The sequence below is a fragment of the Notothenia rossii genome (assembly GCF_949606895.1).
Source record: "Notothenia rossii genome assembly, chromosome: 9".
In the NCBI taxonomy this organism is placed as follows: Eukaryota; Metazoa; Chordata; class Actinopteri; order Perciformes; family Nototheniidae; genus Notothenia; species Notothenia rossii.
The window spans coordinates 19,356,665-19,371,782 of NC_136907.1; the positions used below are offsets into that span (position 1 = coordinate 19,356,665).

The following is a 15,118-nucleotide window of genomic DNA, read 5'->3' on the forward strand; positions in this document are numbered from 1 at the left end:
CCCTTATGGATTTAAGATACATTTTAGATCAATTCAGCAACATTGCATGTCTATTTCCCTGATTGCAAGGTTTTGCTGTTCTATATGGTCAAATCTTCACAGAAATAATCCCATTTTCTAGTACTATTTAGTGAACCAAACTACAGGTTAATGTCATACTGCTGTGGAATAAAGCACAATTATTTACAATATAAAGTAACTATTTATAGTTATACATTTTACTGGAGACCCTTGTGTTGATGTGTATTTGAAAATTGAAGTAATCATTAAAATAAAATAAGAAATACATACACAAAGCATTGTAGAGAATTACAATAGTCTGTTCGGACTTTCTATAGTGCTATATAAATGGTAGTATGAATTAAGTTAAATGATATTGGTTTTATCCTTTAAACTAGCTATTGTAGACAGCGTGACAGCCAGGAGCAAAGTAAAGAGCTTTTTGTTCTTTTTATTCCAACTGAGTGCCGGGATTTCTAATGTTAGGCTTCTGTTTCATCTTCACTCACTTTACTGCAGGAAAGAGTCAATGACACGCACCGAGGCTTCCACTTCACTTTACATCCTCCTCTCTGTATTCTAGCTCTAACTGACTGAACAGGTATTTAAATGTCACTGGAGCTTTCATGAGATAATAGAAAAAGTCGTTTTTCTTTTCCCTTTGAAAGCCCACCATTTCTTTAACTTATAAGGAAACCTGAGGAATTCATATTTAAAATCCCCCAAAACAAAGCACTTGTCCTTTATTTCCTAATAAGAACTTTTTTGTCAAATACTGGCTGGGCAAAGTTACCCAATTATACCCAATGTGATCAAAGTGCTTGGGTCAGGCCTATTGCTAAGCTTTCTCATGGACCACCAGGGTTGGGAGGGTTACTTTGTAAATTCAATCAGTTACTGATTACTGAATACATGGCTCTGAAAGTAATCCGAATACAGTTACGCTTCTTAAAAAAAGTAACGTAATCAGATTACTTTTAGATTACTTTTGGATTACTTTCATTTTCCATAACAGATGGGTATGTTTTGGTGAACAGGAGACACAAAAAGCAAAAGGAAACTGAACGTATTTTTACTGTTTGAATGACTTATCAAGAGCACAACTGAAACATAACATCTGAAACGATGCAACAACATAATACACTTTTTGGGGCTGCAGCTTGGGATGTGAGGAGTGAGGGACATGGTTTAGAACGGGCGTGTCGCCTTCTGTCCTGCCAGTGTTGGCGGGACTTCATTTTAAGGACATGTCGGCCAGGGGTGTAGAGCTATATTTGTTTAAGCACCGGATCGGCAAAACAGGAGACTCTGTTCACCAGTCTGCCTTGATCTATGAATTCATGTCCGTGACACTCACAGTATCTGCTGCCCACAGCTGTTTTATAGAAGGAAAACCTCCTTCACTTCATGAAATCTCTGCAGCACCAGGAGGCAGCGGGAGGGTTAACTCAGCCTCTGAGAAGAGGAGCGCACCGCCTTCGCTGTGTTTACCTTCAGAATCATAAGGCTAAAGGACGACCGCAGGCTGATGTGTTTTAACCACACACACCTCTACACACACACGACTTAAACGCAGACTTTTGTTCCTCCATGTTTCGTTGTTCTTGTTTCACTGAGCGGACCCGCCCCTTTTTTTTCAGACGCTCCCTTTTTTGGTCCATCTGCGGCGGTAAAAAAATGTTTGCGCTGTGACGATTCGGCTGTAACTTTAATAATGAATATTAAAAGTTGTGAGGAAATCTTTCCAACAATAATTCCAATAAGTAATCCAAAATGTATTCACTTCAGGTTTACGAAAGTAACTATAATCAGATTACTCGTTTTTCAAATGTAACGCGAGCTGAATAGAGTTACTTGATTTTTGTATTCGGATTACGTAACGCCGTTACATGTATTCCGTTACAACCCAACCCTGTGGACCACCCATCAACAACTGCACACTACACAAACAAACACACACTACATTACACTCCTGGGGTCCTGAGCAATAAAGCTGCCATGAAATAACTGCATCCCCTTGTAAAGCTGAAGTTTAAGGGTCAGTTGGGTGCAAATGCTTACAAAAATGTCAGTCGCTGCACCCAGCATGCCGTATGGCGGTGTACCTGCACTGAATACAACGAGATAAACTGTTGTGAACAAGATGAATGGAGTCCCTCCATAGAATGGTGCAGTAATGAGTCCTACAATTAGTCAGCATTTTACCACGTCCTGTTGCCATGGTGTCACACCGTTAAAGTTTTTATGAATGTGTTTTTGGTTAGATGACTGAAATACAGTCTGTGGTTCACACAAGCTTAAGAGACATTTTGTTCTACAAAATAAAGACATCATGTCCATAGCTTCTACGAACTGTAAATGTGTCTTAAAAATGTAAGGTGCTAACGCCATCACACTGAACATCAGCAGCCTTTGGTTAAGCGTGCAGAACATGAAGTCATGCAGACCTGATGTAGTTTGTTTGAAGCTGTTAGCGATTGTAGTAACGTTACAAAGATCATAAACGATAGTGTTAATTGTGAAGATTATCCTCCCGGACAAAACGTTTAAATACCACAAGCGTTTGTTTGCCACAGATCTTATTTCTTGCAAATCCAATGATATATTCCCATGCTTTTCTTTAGAGAGTCCTTGCAATGCTAACTTCAGGATTGGCTATTTCATCACTACACCACTGTCATTAGTTAGATATTTCATGCTATGGCTAGTGTATTTTTAAGGATTAACAGAACCAATAAAACCTGGTCACTTCAAGCAGCATTTGAACAATCCACCTTCAGTCATTAGGACTAGAGTTATCTATTCCACATGGGCGAGACGAAGGTTCTGCATTGCGTAAAGATATTTTATTTCCCTTACTTCTCAACAGCTTGAGCGGTGTTATGAAGAGCCCCCAGGAGGAATGTGAGTGTTGTAAATATCTCCAGAAATAAGGGGAAACTCAACCATTAAATGCCTGTTTAACTGAAAAATACGCAAACTTGACAAACTTGTCAAACTTCTCCTCCCACAGCTAAATCTGTCCAGCTGGCATCAACATAATTGATTTTAATAATAAAAAGTTTTCCATGCTAGTTTGGGTTGCACATTTAAAATGACATTTATAAGTTACCATTGCTGCACTTTATGATGGCTTTCCCAATATTCCCTTATCCACAGAGGATTTTATATTATGTTACGCCAGCAAAGCTTTGAGTGGCTCAATTGCTTTTTTGACTGTTGAAACAGCCATCAATGAGCACAAAACTAGACTAGTTTAAATAATTATAATAATCTCAAATGTGGGCAAAAGTCTGAATCCAAGTTTATAAATTAAGCCACTGGGAAGTCCTTCTGTTACCTGCCTTTCCCATGTGTACTACAGTATATATGTAATGTAATTATAAGCTCAGAGATGTATTGTCATCATACTTTTGTATCTTAAATGTTATCTCCATGGTTCATTAAATAGAGTGTTTGTTTCTTCCTATATTAGGTTTTTGCCTTGTTGCACCTTAGCATTGTTCCAGGAGAGCTTTCAGAATAAAATAAAAGACAAACACTGACGTGTCAAGATTATGAATTAAAGAGCTGAAAAATATGTCAAATGTACATGTATATATTAATTCTTGACATCCATAACACTCTATTACACTAATTTTCAATCAGGAAATATGGATTTTGGTCCTTTTAATGTTTTCAAACAACATGGGATTCTCACAATCAAACTCCACTGTCACTGGAATATATTTTGGTCTCTTGTATGTAGGTTTATTTGACAGTTGACAGCCCGTTTTGGAGATATCAAAAGTGAGACAGTGGGTCCTCACCTGTACGCATAGGGGTAAATACCAGCAACAATTGCATTGACAAAGTCGGATCATTCTGTGTAACTTGGATGTGTGTCACAGACTGAGAAGTGTTTGGATTCCCAGCAGGGCCTGTACTGATTTGAAACCCATTTAGTCATGGCCATTGATCTGCACCTTATGCTTTGATGACTCTATGTACCTGAAAGCTTCAGTTTACTCAAGCTGTGCTGCTGTATTTGCACTACAGTCAATCAAAGCCTCGGGGTGAGGGCTAACTGATTGTTACTTTGTTGTGATTTTTGTTTGCTTTTAGCTTTTACTGCATCACAAACAAGCAACAAAACACAAGTCATACTTCAGGGCCCAGGAGTTCAAAACCTTTAATCTCAATCAGATCCGATCAGATTTTGAAATCCCATTTTTTGTGATCCAGGATCAGACAAGTCGGCCAGATTTTGTCCCTGTAGTTCAAAGCAATTCAGGATAGGATCACCCTGAACCAGATTACGACTTTTCAAGATTACTAGATCCTGAATATCAGTGCTTTAATCCTACCGATCGCCATCTAGTGGATATGAAAAATAATACAAGGAAGACAAGAGACCACATTGCAGACATCTATTGTCTGCAATTACTTTTGAAAGGTGATGACAGATGGACTTTTTGTTTGTTGAAGGTATTTTTTCTTTAATCTAAATTACATTTGTGATTGACAATCTTTGTTGTGATACTTTCATGAGCATAAACATTTATGTCATCAACATTTGGTTGAAAACAAAATAGGCCACCAGAAACATGACCAAAAAATGAAAAATAAAATTGATTTGCCATGAAGGCAAAAAATGGTGTATTATTTCAGTTAACAAACTTTTCCATCTTATTTATATTGAAACATATTTTTAAATAAATTGTACAGTACATTTTGCTCTGGTAATCCACTGAAAATCCACCCCTCTGGTGGGATCAGGATAATCCAGTTTTTTGGGATCAAACTGATCCCAATCCTGTGTTGTCGGTTTGAACTACCCATTTTGAAGATTTGATCCAGATTAAAGCTTGGATTGGATTTCCTGATCTGGTCGGATATCAAAGTGATCCTAATCCTGTTTTTTGGTTTTGAACTCCCCAAAATCCAAATCTGATTTGATCAGATAAGGATTACAAGTTTTGAACTCCTGGGCCCAGGTGATTTAGGAACTGAGGATTTCCAAGTGTTTTAGAACGTTTATATGTTACTATTGTTGAATATAACTTGGGTTTGGAAGTCTTTTAAGAAATCAAACAAGACTAAATATAACCAAGGAGCACAGCATGACATAAAAAAGTTTGAAGAACTTCCATTTTTACCCGTTTCTATTCCTTTTACAACTGGACGGGGGAAAACATTGTTAGAAGTATATTAAAAGCTGCTTTTCTGCAGTGTTAACAGGATATTGTATTGATATGCTGCAAGTGAGTGTCGCCCTTAAACTGTTTATGATGCATTATCATTCTGCTAATAGCGTTGTGGCCCTTTATTACCTCCTCCAAAGTGGTGATGGTTGCGGTTCACTTTTTTGTCTGTCAGCAAGATTACTGTATACTGAGCTCTGAGTACTTTGTCCCATGACTGCTTTCGTGCTTTGTATAACTAGATTTCTCTTTCTGTATATTTAATTATAATACTTCTACTTATATCTGGTCTGCATTGCTTGCTGCATTTGAGAAAGCTGACAATAAGCATTTCCTTTGGTTGAAAGGACTCCCGTAAAAAATAATCTTGTTATTGTACTGGACCAAATGTTATTTTTGGTAAATAACTACTAGATCATATCAAAGAATGTTGTCCTGCTGCTTATGTGTGTGAATAGCTATTGACATTAGCCTTACAAGAGGTCAGTGATTGAAATGCAAAACTGTTATGTTATGTTTTCCAAAAATCAAAGACTTTGCAATTAGGAGTTCATGTTTTACAGAATGTTCAGTATTGCTCTTGCTGCAGTAGCAGAAGCTTTAAATCTATTCTTCCTTTTCCCTGAATTATGAAACAAGGTTTTTTAAGCCCCCCTCATAATATTCCATCAGCGTATTTTTCCCTATCAAATGTGTGTGAGTTATCAGTGAGGCAAGGTGAGCTGAGGGCCGCTGTGCGCGCTGACTGGACCTGTATAGATCAGCGGACTCCGAGAGATTATGTCCATTGATCGGACAGGAGTGGTTTGTGGTTTCTATTGACGACGGCCTCCTGTCTGATGTTGTCTTCTGTGATTTCAGGGGCCGAAGGAGCCGTGTTCAGCAAATCGGTGGAGACGCCACATGTCAGGGCCGAGCCCTTCAAAGAGCTGAGGTGAGTCAGCATATGTTTTAATCCTGGCACCCATCAAACACATACACACTCAATCAATACATCTCTAATAGTGTGGAAAGGTCCTGCACCTACACTGCATAAATACTGTGGTAATTCAATGAAACAATTACACTCACACAATAAATACAAACATACCCAAGCCTCCACAGAGTATAAAGGCCCTGACACACCAGGCCGAAATCGACCGTTTTCGTTAGTCGGACGACGAAGCGTGCCCTGTCGCCCAAACTCAATTTGGTCTGTCCCGCACCGTCGGCCGTGACATGCCTTATTTGGCCTTTCATGGCCGATGCGTCGGCCACAGGCAGTCGGACAAAGAAATAACTCTGATTGGCTGTTCAGCTAGCGAATCAGTGCATGAGAAGCGAAACGGTTGCTTGAGAATGTCTTCCACAAGCAACACTCCAATTAAATGGCTGATAGCTCCAGTACCGCACAAAACATGTTTTTGATGGACGAGAGTGAAAATGGAACGCACACGCTATTTGTTGTTTGTTTATATCACGTAGTCTGTTCTTCTTCTCTGTCTTCCGGTTGTTGCCTCTTTTGAATGACGAATACACACTACCGCCGCCTGCTGGTAAGGAGAGTTATTGCCACTCACGCATGCGCAGTTCGTACGTGCTCAGTTGAAGTCTTTGCGGTGTGTTCCAGTGCGACACATGGCCAAGACGCAGGAGAACACGCCGACGCAACAGTCAGCGTCGGCATCGGCGAGTTCTCTGGTGACTGCTTGGTGTGTCAGGGCCTTAACACTCACTTTATCTCACACCAGCACTGATATATGTCTACATTTGTGTGTCTGATCATAAAAGAGCTGAAACAATTAGTCCATAGATAAAAAATTACATTTAAATATTAGATTTTTAGCTTAAAAAGTAATGTTTCAAAAACATTGAAGATGCTCTGTTTTCTGGATTTTTTTTTAATTATTGGATTAATTGAACAAAAAAGATACCAACCGGGAAAAATTCCTATATTGTATATAATTATGCTTTTTTCATTCATGAATGGGTATTGGTGAATAACTTGTATAACTTACAACGCTTTTGTCGTCTCAGCCGCACTTAGGTTTTACATGGAAAAAAAGAGACACTTATAGAGCTTATGCAATAGGAATTTTAAAGGTCACCTACTATGCAAAATCCACGTGTTCATGTCTTTTATACTTAAACATGTGTCCCCCCTGTGTAAAGATATTCTGAAAGTTTAAGGAGACAAGATTCGCTCACTTCAGATTTTGGCCACTTTATGATGTCATAAAGATTCTTTGGCTTGTGTAACCATTAGCCAATCACCAACCAATCTATGTTCAATCTGAATTGACTTTAAAATAAAAACATCTATATTGATTCTGACTCTTCTATATCCAACTCACATGTGTATCATTGCTTTGAGAAAAAAGATTATTAATTTACCCCTTTTAGAAGTGAAAATATATTCATTTGTTCTGGGCATACCATTGTCGAGCCTGAAACCTGAAAAACAGGCTCAGGGCTTAACAGGTTAACAAAATATCTCGCAGAGGGGCGTTGGGAGTGGCACCTTATTTTCATCTAAAGCAGGGGTGGGGAACCTTTTTCCTCTCAAGGGCCATTTCAATTTTTACAACATCCTCCGAGGGCCTTACAAATTATTGAACTCAACCTCTGCTTAAAAATACTAAAGTCACAGCCCATTCATTTCGCCTTTCTTTCATTCTGTGCAAAGAAAAAGCAACCTCTTAATCCAGATATTTGACCATGACTCGCGCATGCAACATTTTTAAATGTTGAAGTTAAAAGCATCCATCTGGTGCACTTTGAGAGCAAAATAAAGAGATCTATGGATAGATCGCTCAACATCCATTATGAAACAGAACTGTAAGCAGATTTTCCTTTTCTTCATCAATCAACCAATCACATTTATTTATAAAGCACATTTAAAAACAAACCACGTTGACCAAAGTGCTTATGGATATGTTACAAATCCCTCCCCCTTTAAACTGTATTCTTGTTTATTGATAACAACTTTTCGTTACTGTCATATTGTATTTTATACCTGTTTTTCATTTATTTTCTTATTGTTTTATAAAAAGATTGTAGAAAAAGCTCCTTATATTCGTTAGCATAGCTAGCTAACCATATGCTAACAATCCTCGGTACCGCTCTCTCTCTCTCGCTCAAACAAAATGCGCTAGTGCCACACACAAACACACACACAGAGCCGAGCTTGAATGACACACAAAGACCCAGAAGTAGTTACTGTAATGTAGCATATTCTTTTCAATGGCATTATTGACTGTATGATCAGTATGATGACAGATGAATATATCCTCTAAAATACAAAAGGAGATATTTTAAATGACCACTGATTTTGATTGATTATTACTCATGGCGCATTACAGCAGAGGATGTAAAACATAAAACGTCTGGAAAAAGTAGGTGTGAAATCTGCGGATATGGATCAGTCTCCAGTAATCGTTCATACAATAAAAACACTGCTGGCAGCAAATGAAAATGAAATGCATTATCATATAAAGGGTTTATATCATACCGCTTACAGCAGGTACAATGATATTGTTATATTGCTTAATATTCCAGTACTAATCACAGAAGCACTACACTTAGATGTCTCTGCCAATATTTGAATTCATGATGCATGGCGAAATGGTGATTCATCGATGCTTTGCTAATGGCTTAAATATGTTGTTTTGATACATCCTGCGTAAATAAGCCCTTTTTAGTATGATTATGACCAAAGAAAAAGCTAGGCTGTCTCCAAAAAAAGTACATTGAAAGTGTTTGAATGTATGACTAATTTGATCAACTTCTGGTACATTGTATATGCATCATTTTCAGCCCTGATATATCAATACTTACTCATTTTCCTGGAGGTAGAAAGAACACTTTTCCATTGGCTGTTGCCTCTCCTCTCCAGTAATTTCCATGTATACAAGCCAGAGTTAGTGTTAAGTAATCTTCAGATCAATTGGTCGATCTTTGGCAACAGACGCCTTATCGATCCCCCAAAGATAAGACCAACACATCCGGAAATGAACCGAAGAATTATAAGATGTCAGGGAGGACTAAAGAGAAGCAAGAGCAATATTTGAATAAAAAAAAGATGTGGAAATATAAACATTATTAGATGGACAACAAATGATGGGAGGGAAAAGATTACGAGATCAGCAACTGGTTAGACACTAAATCAAAATGGCCTTGGAAAACGGAGCAGCGTATTAGACAAATATATTGTTCTTTGGTGGAAAACAAGCTCATCTTTTGTCAACTAAAAAGGTGTTAATTTTCTGCCAAGTGCTCAAAAAAACATGCTTTACAGACTCAGTTTGCCACGGGGAAACAATAACAGCCACATCTCAAGCCTGAGTGTTACGGTGAGGGAAGCAAGCAGGACCCAAACGCAGATAACACTGAAAAATCCTTTATTTCAAGGCTAAACGTCAAAACTCAAAACACTCCCTGGTGAACACAGTCACAGACAAACGACGAACCAACAATGACAGACAGCAAAAACAGAACTTAAATACACACAAAACTAATCAACGAAACAAGAGACAGGTGAGGAGGGAGGAGAAAACACAGGGGCAACAGGTGAACACAATCAAGTAAACAGGTAGGAGGGAACAGGTCTAAACAAGACAAACAGAACGCAGACAGAAAACCAAAGACAGATCTAAACAAGACAAAACACAACACAGACAGATCGTGACATTAACCCCCCGCCCCCCTTCAAGAGACGGATCCCAGACGTCCCAAAACACCAAAAGTCCAATAAACGTCCAAAAAAACAAAACAAAAAAACAATGTCCTGCAGGGTGGGTGGAGGGGGACCGGAGGAGGGACACAAAACTAGGACCACCAGGGTGGGTGGAGGGGGTCAGGAGGACGGGCTTGGGCTGACAGCCCAGGAGCACAGCGGAGGGTCCGGAAGGGATCTCGGGCGGACGGCCCGGGGGCAAGGCAGAGACCATGGTGGGGGTCTCGGGCGGACGGCCCGGGGGCAAGGCAGAGTCCATGGTGGGGGTCTCGGGCGGACGGCCCGGGGCAAGGCAGAGACAATTGGAGGGGGTCTCAGGCGGACGGTCCGGGGGAAAGGCAGAGTCCATGGAGGGGCGAAGACCACAGCGGGCAAACTCAGGGGGCCGAGCATGAGGGCGAAGGCCGCAGCACTAAGGGGACCGGGCTCGAGGGCGAAGACCGCAGCTCTCAAGGGGCTGGGCTTGAGGGGGAAGACCGCGGCACTCAGGGGGCCGGGCTCGAAGGCGAAGACCGCGGCTCTCAGGGGGCCGGGCTCGAGGGCGAAGCAGGCAGTGATGGAACAACTCCGGAGGATGGGCAGGAAGGCGCTTACGGGACAGTTCTGGAGGCCGGGCAGGAACCGGAGCCGGTGGGATAGGCTTCGGCAGGATCCCCCACGGAAGAGGACGAGTAGTCGGCGGGACCCCCAACGGGACAGGACATGGAGTTGGCAGGATCCCCCGCCGGAAGAGTTGTAAGGCGGGACCTCCAACAGCACAGGACATAGGGTTGGCAGGACCCCCGGTTGAAGAGTAGTCGGTGGGACCCCCAACGGGACAGGACATGGAGCTGGCAGGACCCCCAGCGGAACCTCCAACGGCACAGGACACAGGGTTGGCAGGAACCCCGGCAGAAGAATCGTCGGTGGGGCCTCCAACGGCACGGGACATAGGGTTGGCAGGACCCCCGGCAGAAGAGTAGTCGGCGGGACCCCCAACGGGACAGGACATGGAGCTGGCAGGACCCCCAGCGGAACCTCCAACGGCACTTCAGTAGGGACTGGAGAGGGGACTGGAGAGGGGACTAGAAAGAGGACTCGAGAGGAGACTCGAGAGGAGACTAGAAAGGGGACTCGAGAGGAGACTCGAGAGGAGACTTGAGAGGGGACTTGAGAGGAAACTGGAGAGGAGACTCGAGAGGGAACTTGAGAAGGGACTTGAGATGGGACTAGAGTAGGGACTTGAGAAGGGACTAGAGAAGGGACTAGAGAAAGGGACTAGAGAAGGGACCAGAGAAGGGACCAGAGAAGGGACTAAGGAAGTGACTAGAGGAGGAACTAGAGAGGGGACTTGAGAAGGGACTAGAGGAGAGACTGGAGAAGGGACTAGAGGAGGGACTAGAGAAGGGACTGGAGGAGGGACTATGGCTGCTGAGGCCGGAACCAGGGCCGGAACCATGGCTGCCGGGGCCAGGACTGAGGCTCGAACCATGGCTGCTGGGGCCAGAACTGGGGCCGGAACCATGGCTGCTGGGGCCAGAACTGGGGCCGGAACCATGGCTGCTGGGGCCAGAACTGGGGCCGGAACCATGGCTGCTGGGGCCGGATCCGTGGCTGCTGGGGCCGGAACCATGGCTTTTGAGGCTCGGGCTGCTAGTCTGGACTTGCAACTCCTTCTCTTAGGAGCCTTTTGGAGGCTCCGTGGACCTCCAAAAACCAGACGAGTTCCAGATAACGGCTCCTGGACAGGAGCAGGAACTGGGGAAGAAGCAGAGGTTGACTCCAGACGGAACACGCCGAGATGTATGGTGTCAGTTTGAGAATTGGGAGGCAGGTGGCTAGCATGTCTGGGGCTAGCAGGCCGGGTAACACATGTCGGGAGGATATCCATCATCCAGCCAGGTAAGAACTTCACAAGACATGGTTTCTCTTTTGCTATCTGGTGCGCCTCTGCCAGAGCAGCCTCTTTCTGCTCAACACTGGACGCTCCCCTCCACCTACCATAGCAGAAAGACAAAGAATAGGTACATTTATGTATTTCCACCTCAAATGGATCATCTGCTGGGTCCATCTTGGTTGGTTGGTTCTGTTACGGTGAGTGAAGCAAGCAGGACCCAAACGCAGATAACACTGAAAAATCCTTTACTTCAAGGCTAAACGTCAAAACTCAGAACACTCCCCGGTGAACACAGTCACAGACAAACGACGAACCAACAATGACAGACAGCAAAAACAGAACTTAAATACACACAAGACTAATCAACGAAACAAGAGACAGGTGAGGAGGGAGGAGAAAAGACAAGGGCAACAGGTGAACACAATCAAGTAAACAGGTAGGAGGGAATACACACAGACAGGAAACCAAAGACATATCTAAACAAGACAAAACACAACACAGACAGATCGTGATCATCACAATGTTTTGGGTTGATTATGGCTCTAAGGCAGAGAGATGTCAACGTGTTCAGCTTCCTGACACACATCAGTCTAATGTAACAGACTCACAGACTGTGTGTGTGTGTGCATGTGTGTGTGTGTGTGTGTGCGTGTGTGTGTTTGTGTGTGGAGATAACCAACGATGTCGCCTTGATGTAAACGTCTTGTTTATCATCTTTCCCCTACTTCTGCTGTCAGATGCGATGACAGTCAATCAGAGCAGAGAGAGAGTGAGACAGTGTGACAGTGGAGAGAGAGACGTTTATCCAGAAAATGATGGAGGAGAAAGAGCTACAGTGCTGCGTGACAGGGAGGGAGTGAGAAGAAAATCCATATTTTTCAGAATACTTATAAGGATATAAATGTTGAACCCATTGACTTTTCCTTCTAAAAAATCAATTCCTTACCATGTGTGTGTTTTCACGTACTTTCCCTGTCTGAGTGGGCGTGTACAGACTTTGCTTGATCTTGATTGACATCTCCCTCACTCTCCTTTTCCCAGCACTCACACCTTCAACCTTGCAGAAATCTAATTAAACAGATTATGGAAACACCTGTTAAGGTGTGCAGCACCTTTGAATGCTTGAAAAGACACAGCTGGTGAAAATGTGTTTTTATTTTTTTTTTACTTTGAACTCAGTCCTTTTGTCAAAAGGAAAATACATCACAAAACAGCTGCTGACCATTATGTGTCTAAAATGTAACAGCATGTACATTTACCCTATAGCCAACTGTTCCTCTTACAGCCTACCCTACCCCAAGACGTTGGTCCATAACAATGTAGCTCCGAATATAATAGCCAGCTTGTCATGAAAAATTCTGTAGATATTTATTTTCTCAGACAAAACTCATACTTTTACACAAGATATATTAACAGGGTGGACCTCTGGACCCGAAAAGCGAAGCCATTGTGGAATTGCCTCAAGAGTGCATTTTTTCCAATGGTCAGCACTTGCAATAAGTCATACTGTATTCTCAAAGAAAGAATGACTCTATTTCTCAGGTAATTAGTTATTTTGTAAGATTTGATGAAAATGGCCAGAACCTGGAGGCTTATTCTCACTTCTCATACAGTTTTTTAATATATCAGACTAATCACAATTGTTTTGATTCCACGTATTTCAGCTGTATGTTCGCTTGCAGTAGGCTAACAAATTCTAAATCTAATATAACCTTTTATTTTTTTGAATTTTTAAGAAAAGGTGATGGAGTCTTTTTTTAAGTCCATTTGGTGTCAACCATAGACTATATATATAAATGGACGTTAGGTCCGTAACGTCACCCATAGGATTCTGCAGAGTTGCTGAGAAGCCTAAATAAAGTAGGCGGTGTCGGCCACTAAAGTCTCAACAGTGACGTCAGAGTCCAACTCCCGCCTGCTCCAGCCTGATCCAAATAAGGGCAAAGAGGCGGAGCCGAGGTGGGACCTGCTGCCACAGAGCTGGAAGCTCCAGAGATAGCTGAGGCTACCAAGCTAAGCTAACATGCTCCCCATCTGCACACTGTCGTCGCATTTTACGTTTCTAAGGTAAGCAGACATGAAACTACTCAGCAAAACTATAAATAATAATCTAAGTTATTGAGTTTTTAGCATAATACTTCAGAATCTTAAAATCCCTTGACGTTTGTATGCAATTGTGCTAAATTCAACACTGGAATCAAGCAAATATTAAAATGTTTGCATGACATTAGTTATTTATATTTTGCTATCACTTAATTATACGTTTAATACATTTAAGTCAAGCTAAGGTACATGTGATGGTAGCTAGTTAGTGCTCTTACCTGTGATGCCTCCTCCAAACAGCATTATAACCAGACTATCATTAAAACTATAAGTGCCAGTTCTAGATCCTTGACTTTAGACAAACAATTCAAAAGACAAAATCAAATAAATGTATTTAAAGACCAATCTTCATTTGAAGGTGCCTCTTAACCTGAGATATTAGTTATACAGTAATAGTATTGACAATCAAAAAAAACTGAGCAAGTCAATAATTAACTTTATATTTCTTATTGTCTCTCTAAAGCATTTATTATTTTCATTTTCCCCCTCTCATATCCAGTGTAGACGGATTGAGACAGCGTGGTGTCCAGAGAGCTGCAGAGACTTCAGGGAGAAACCTCCGTGTGATGGAGGTCCTGTCTGTTGGTTTGGAGAGGACTGAGGGTCTTTCCTCTGCGAGGAGGACCAGGCCTGATGGAGGAGCCCATGCTGGGCATAGCCGATACCAACTGCACAGGCCTAGTCTGTCACTTTATTTGACTAAATGTGTTTACTTATACATTTAATAGGTTTACACCTTCTGTCCACATGTGCTTTTTATTTAAAACATTTTTGATTATTTTTTGGTTCACATTTCAATAAATTTAATTTGTATTTGCACTCCTTTTGTCCATTACTCTGACTGAAAATGTTAGATTACACATTCACATCTGACTGAAGATTGGCCCCATTTATTTGTGACGTTGCAAACTCTGCGGTACAAGGCCAAGGTGTTGTGAAGCTCATAAAGTGAGGCAAATAGAAATAATCAGCTGATGGAGTGTAGATGTGGAAATAGGTGCATTCGATCAGCTGACTGTGTTTTTCGCCACACTTTATAAGCATGACAATAACCACACCGTCACAAACAAATGATGGTCCTTATAGACTACAAAAATATTCGGTGTGCAGATCTTTGTTTTCACAATAAAAGTGTAGTTTATTAGTGAATGTCCTGTACTGGTCTTTTCACGTTCTACAGCCACAATTAGTCGGTTTCACAATTGTAATGACAATCAAATAAATAATAAGAATTGGTATTAC

At 41.7% G+C, this 15,118-nt stretch overlaps 1 protein-coding gene across 1 annotated transcript in view; it reads left to right on the forward strand.

Moving 5' to 3' along the window:
• Positions 1-15,118, forward strand: part of sgcd (sarcoglycan, delta (dystrophin-associated glycoprotein)) — a 125,302-nt gene that overhangs the window by 88,785 nt on the left and 21,399 nt on the right. Inside the window, exon 6 of the mRNA XM_079648201.1 lies at positions 6,045-6,117. Within this exon, the coding sequence (XP_079504327.1) occupies positions 6,045-6,117 (73 nt within the window). The remainder of the gene's footprint in view (positions 1-6,044; positions 6,118-15,118) is intronic.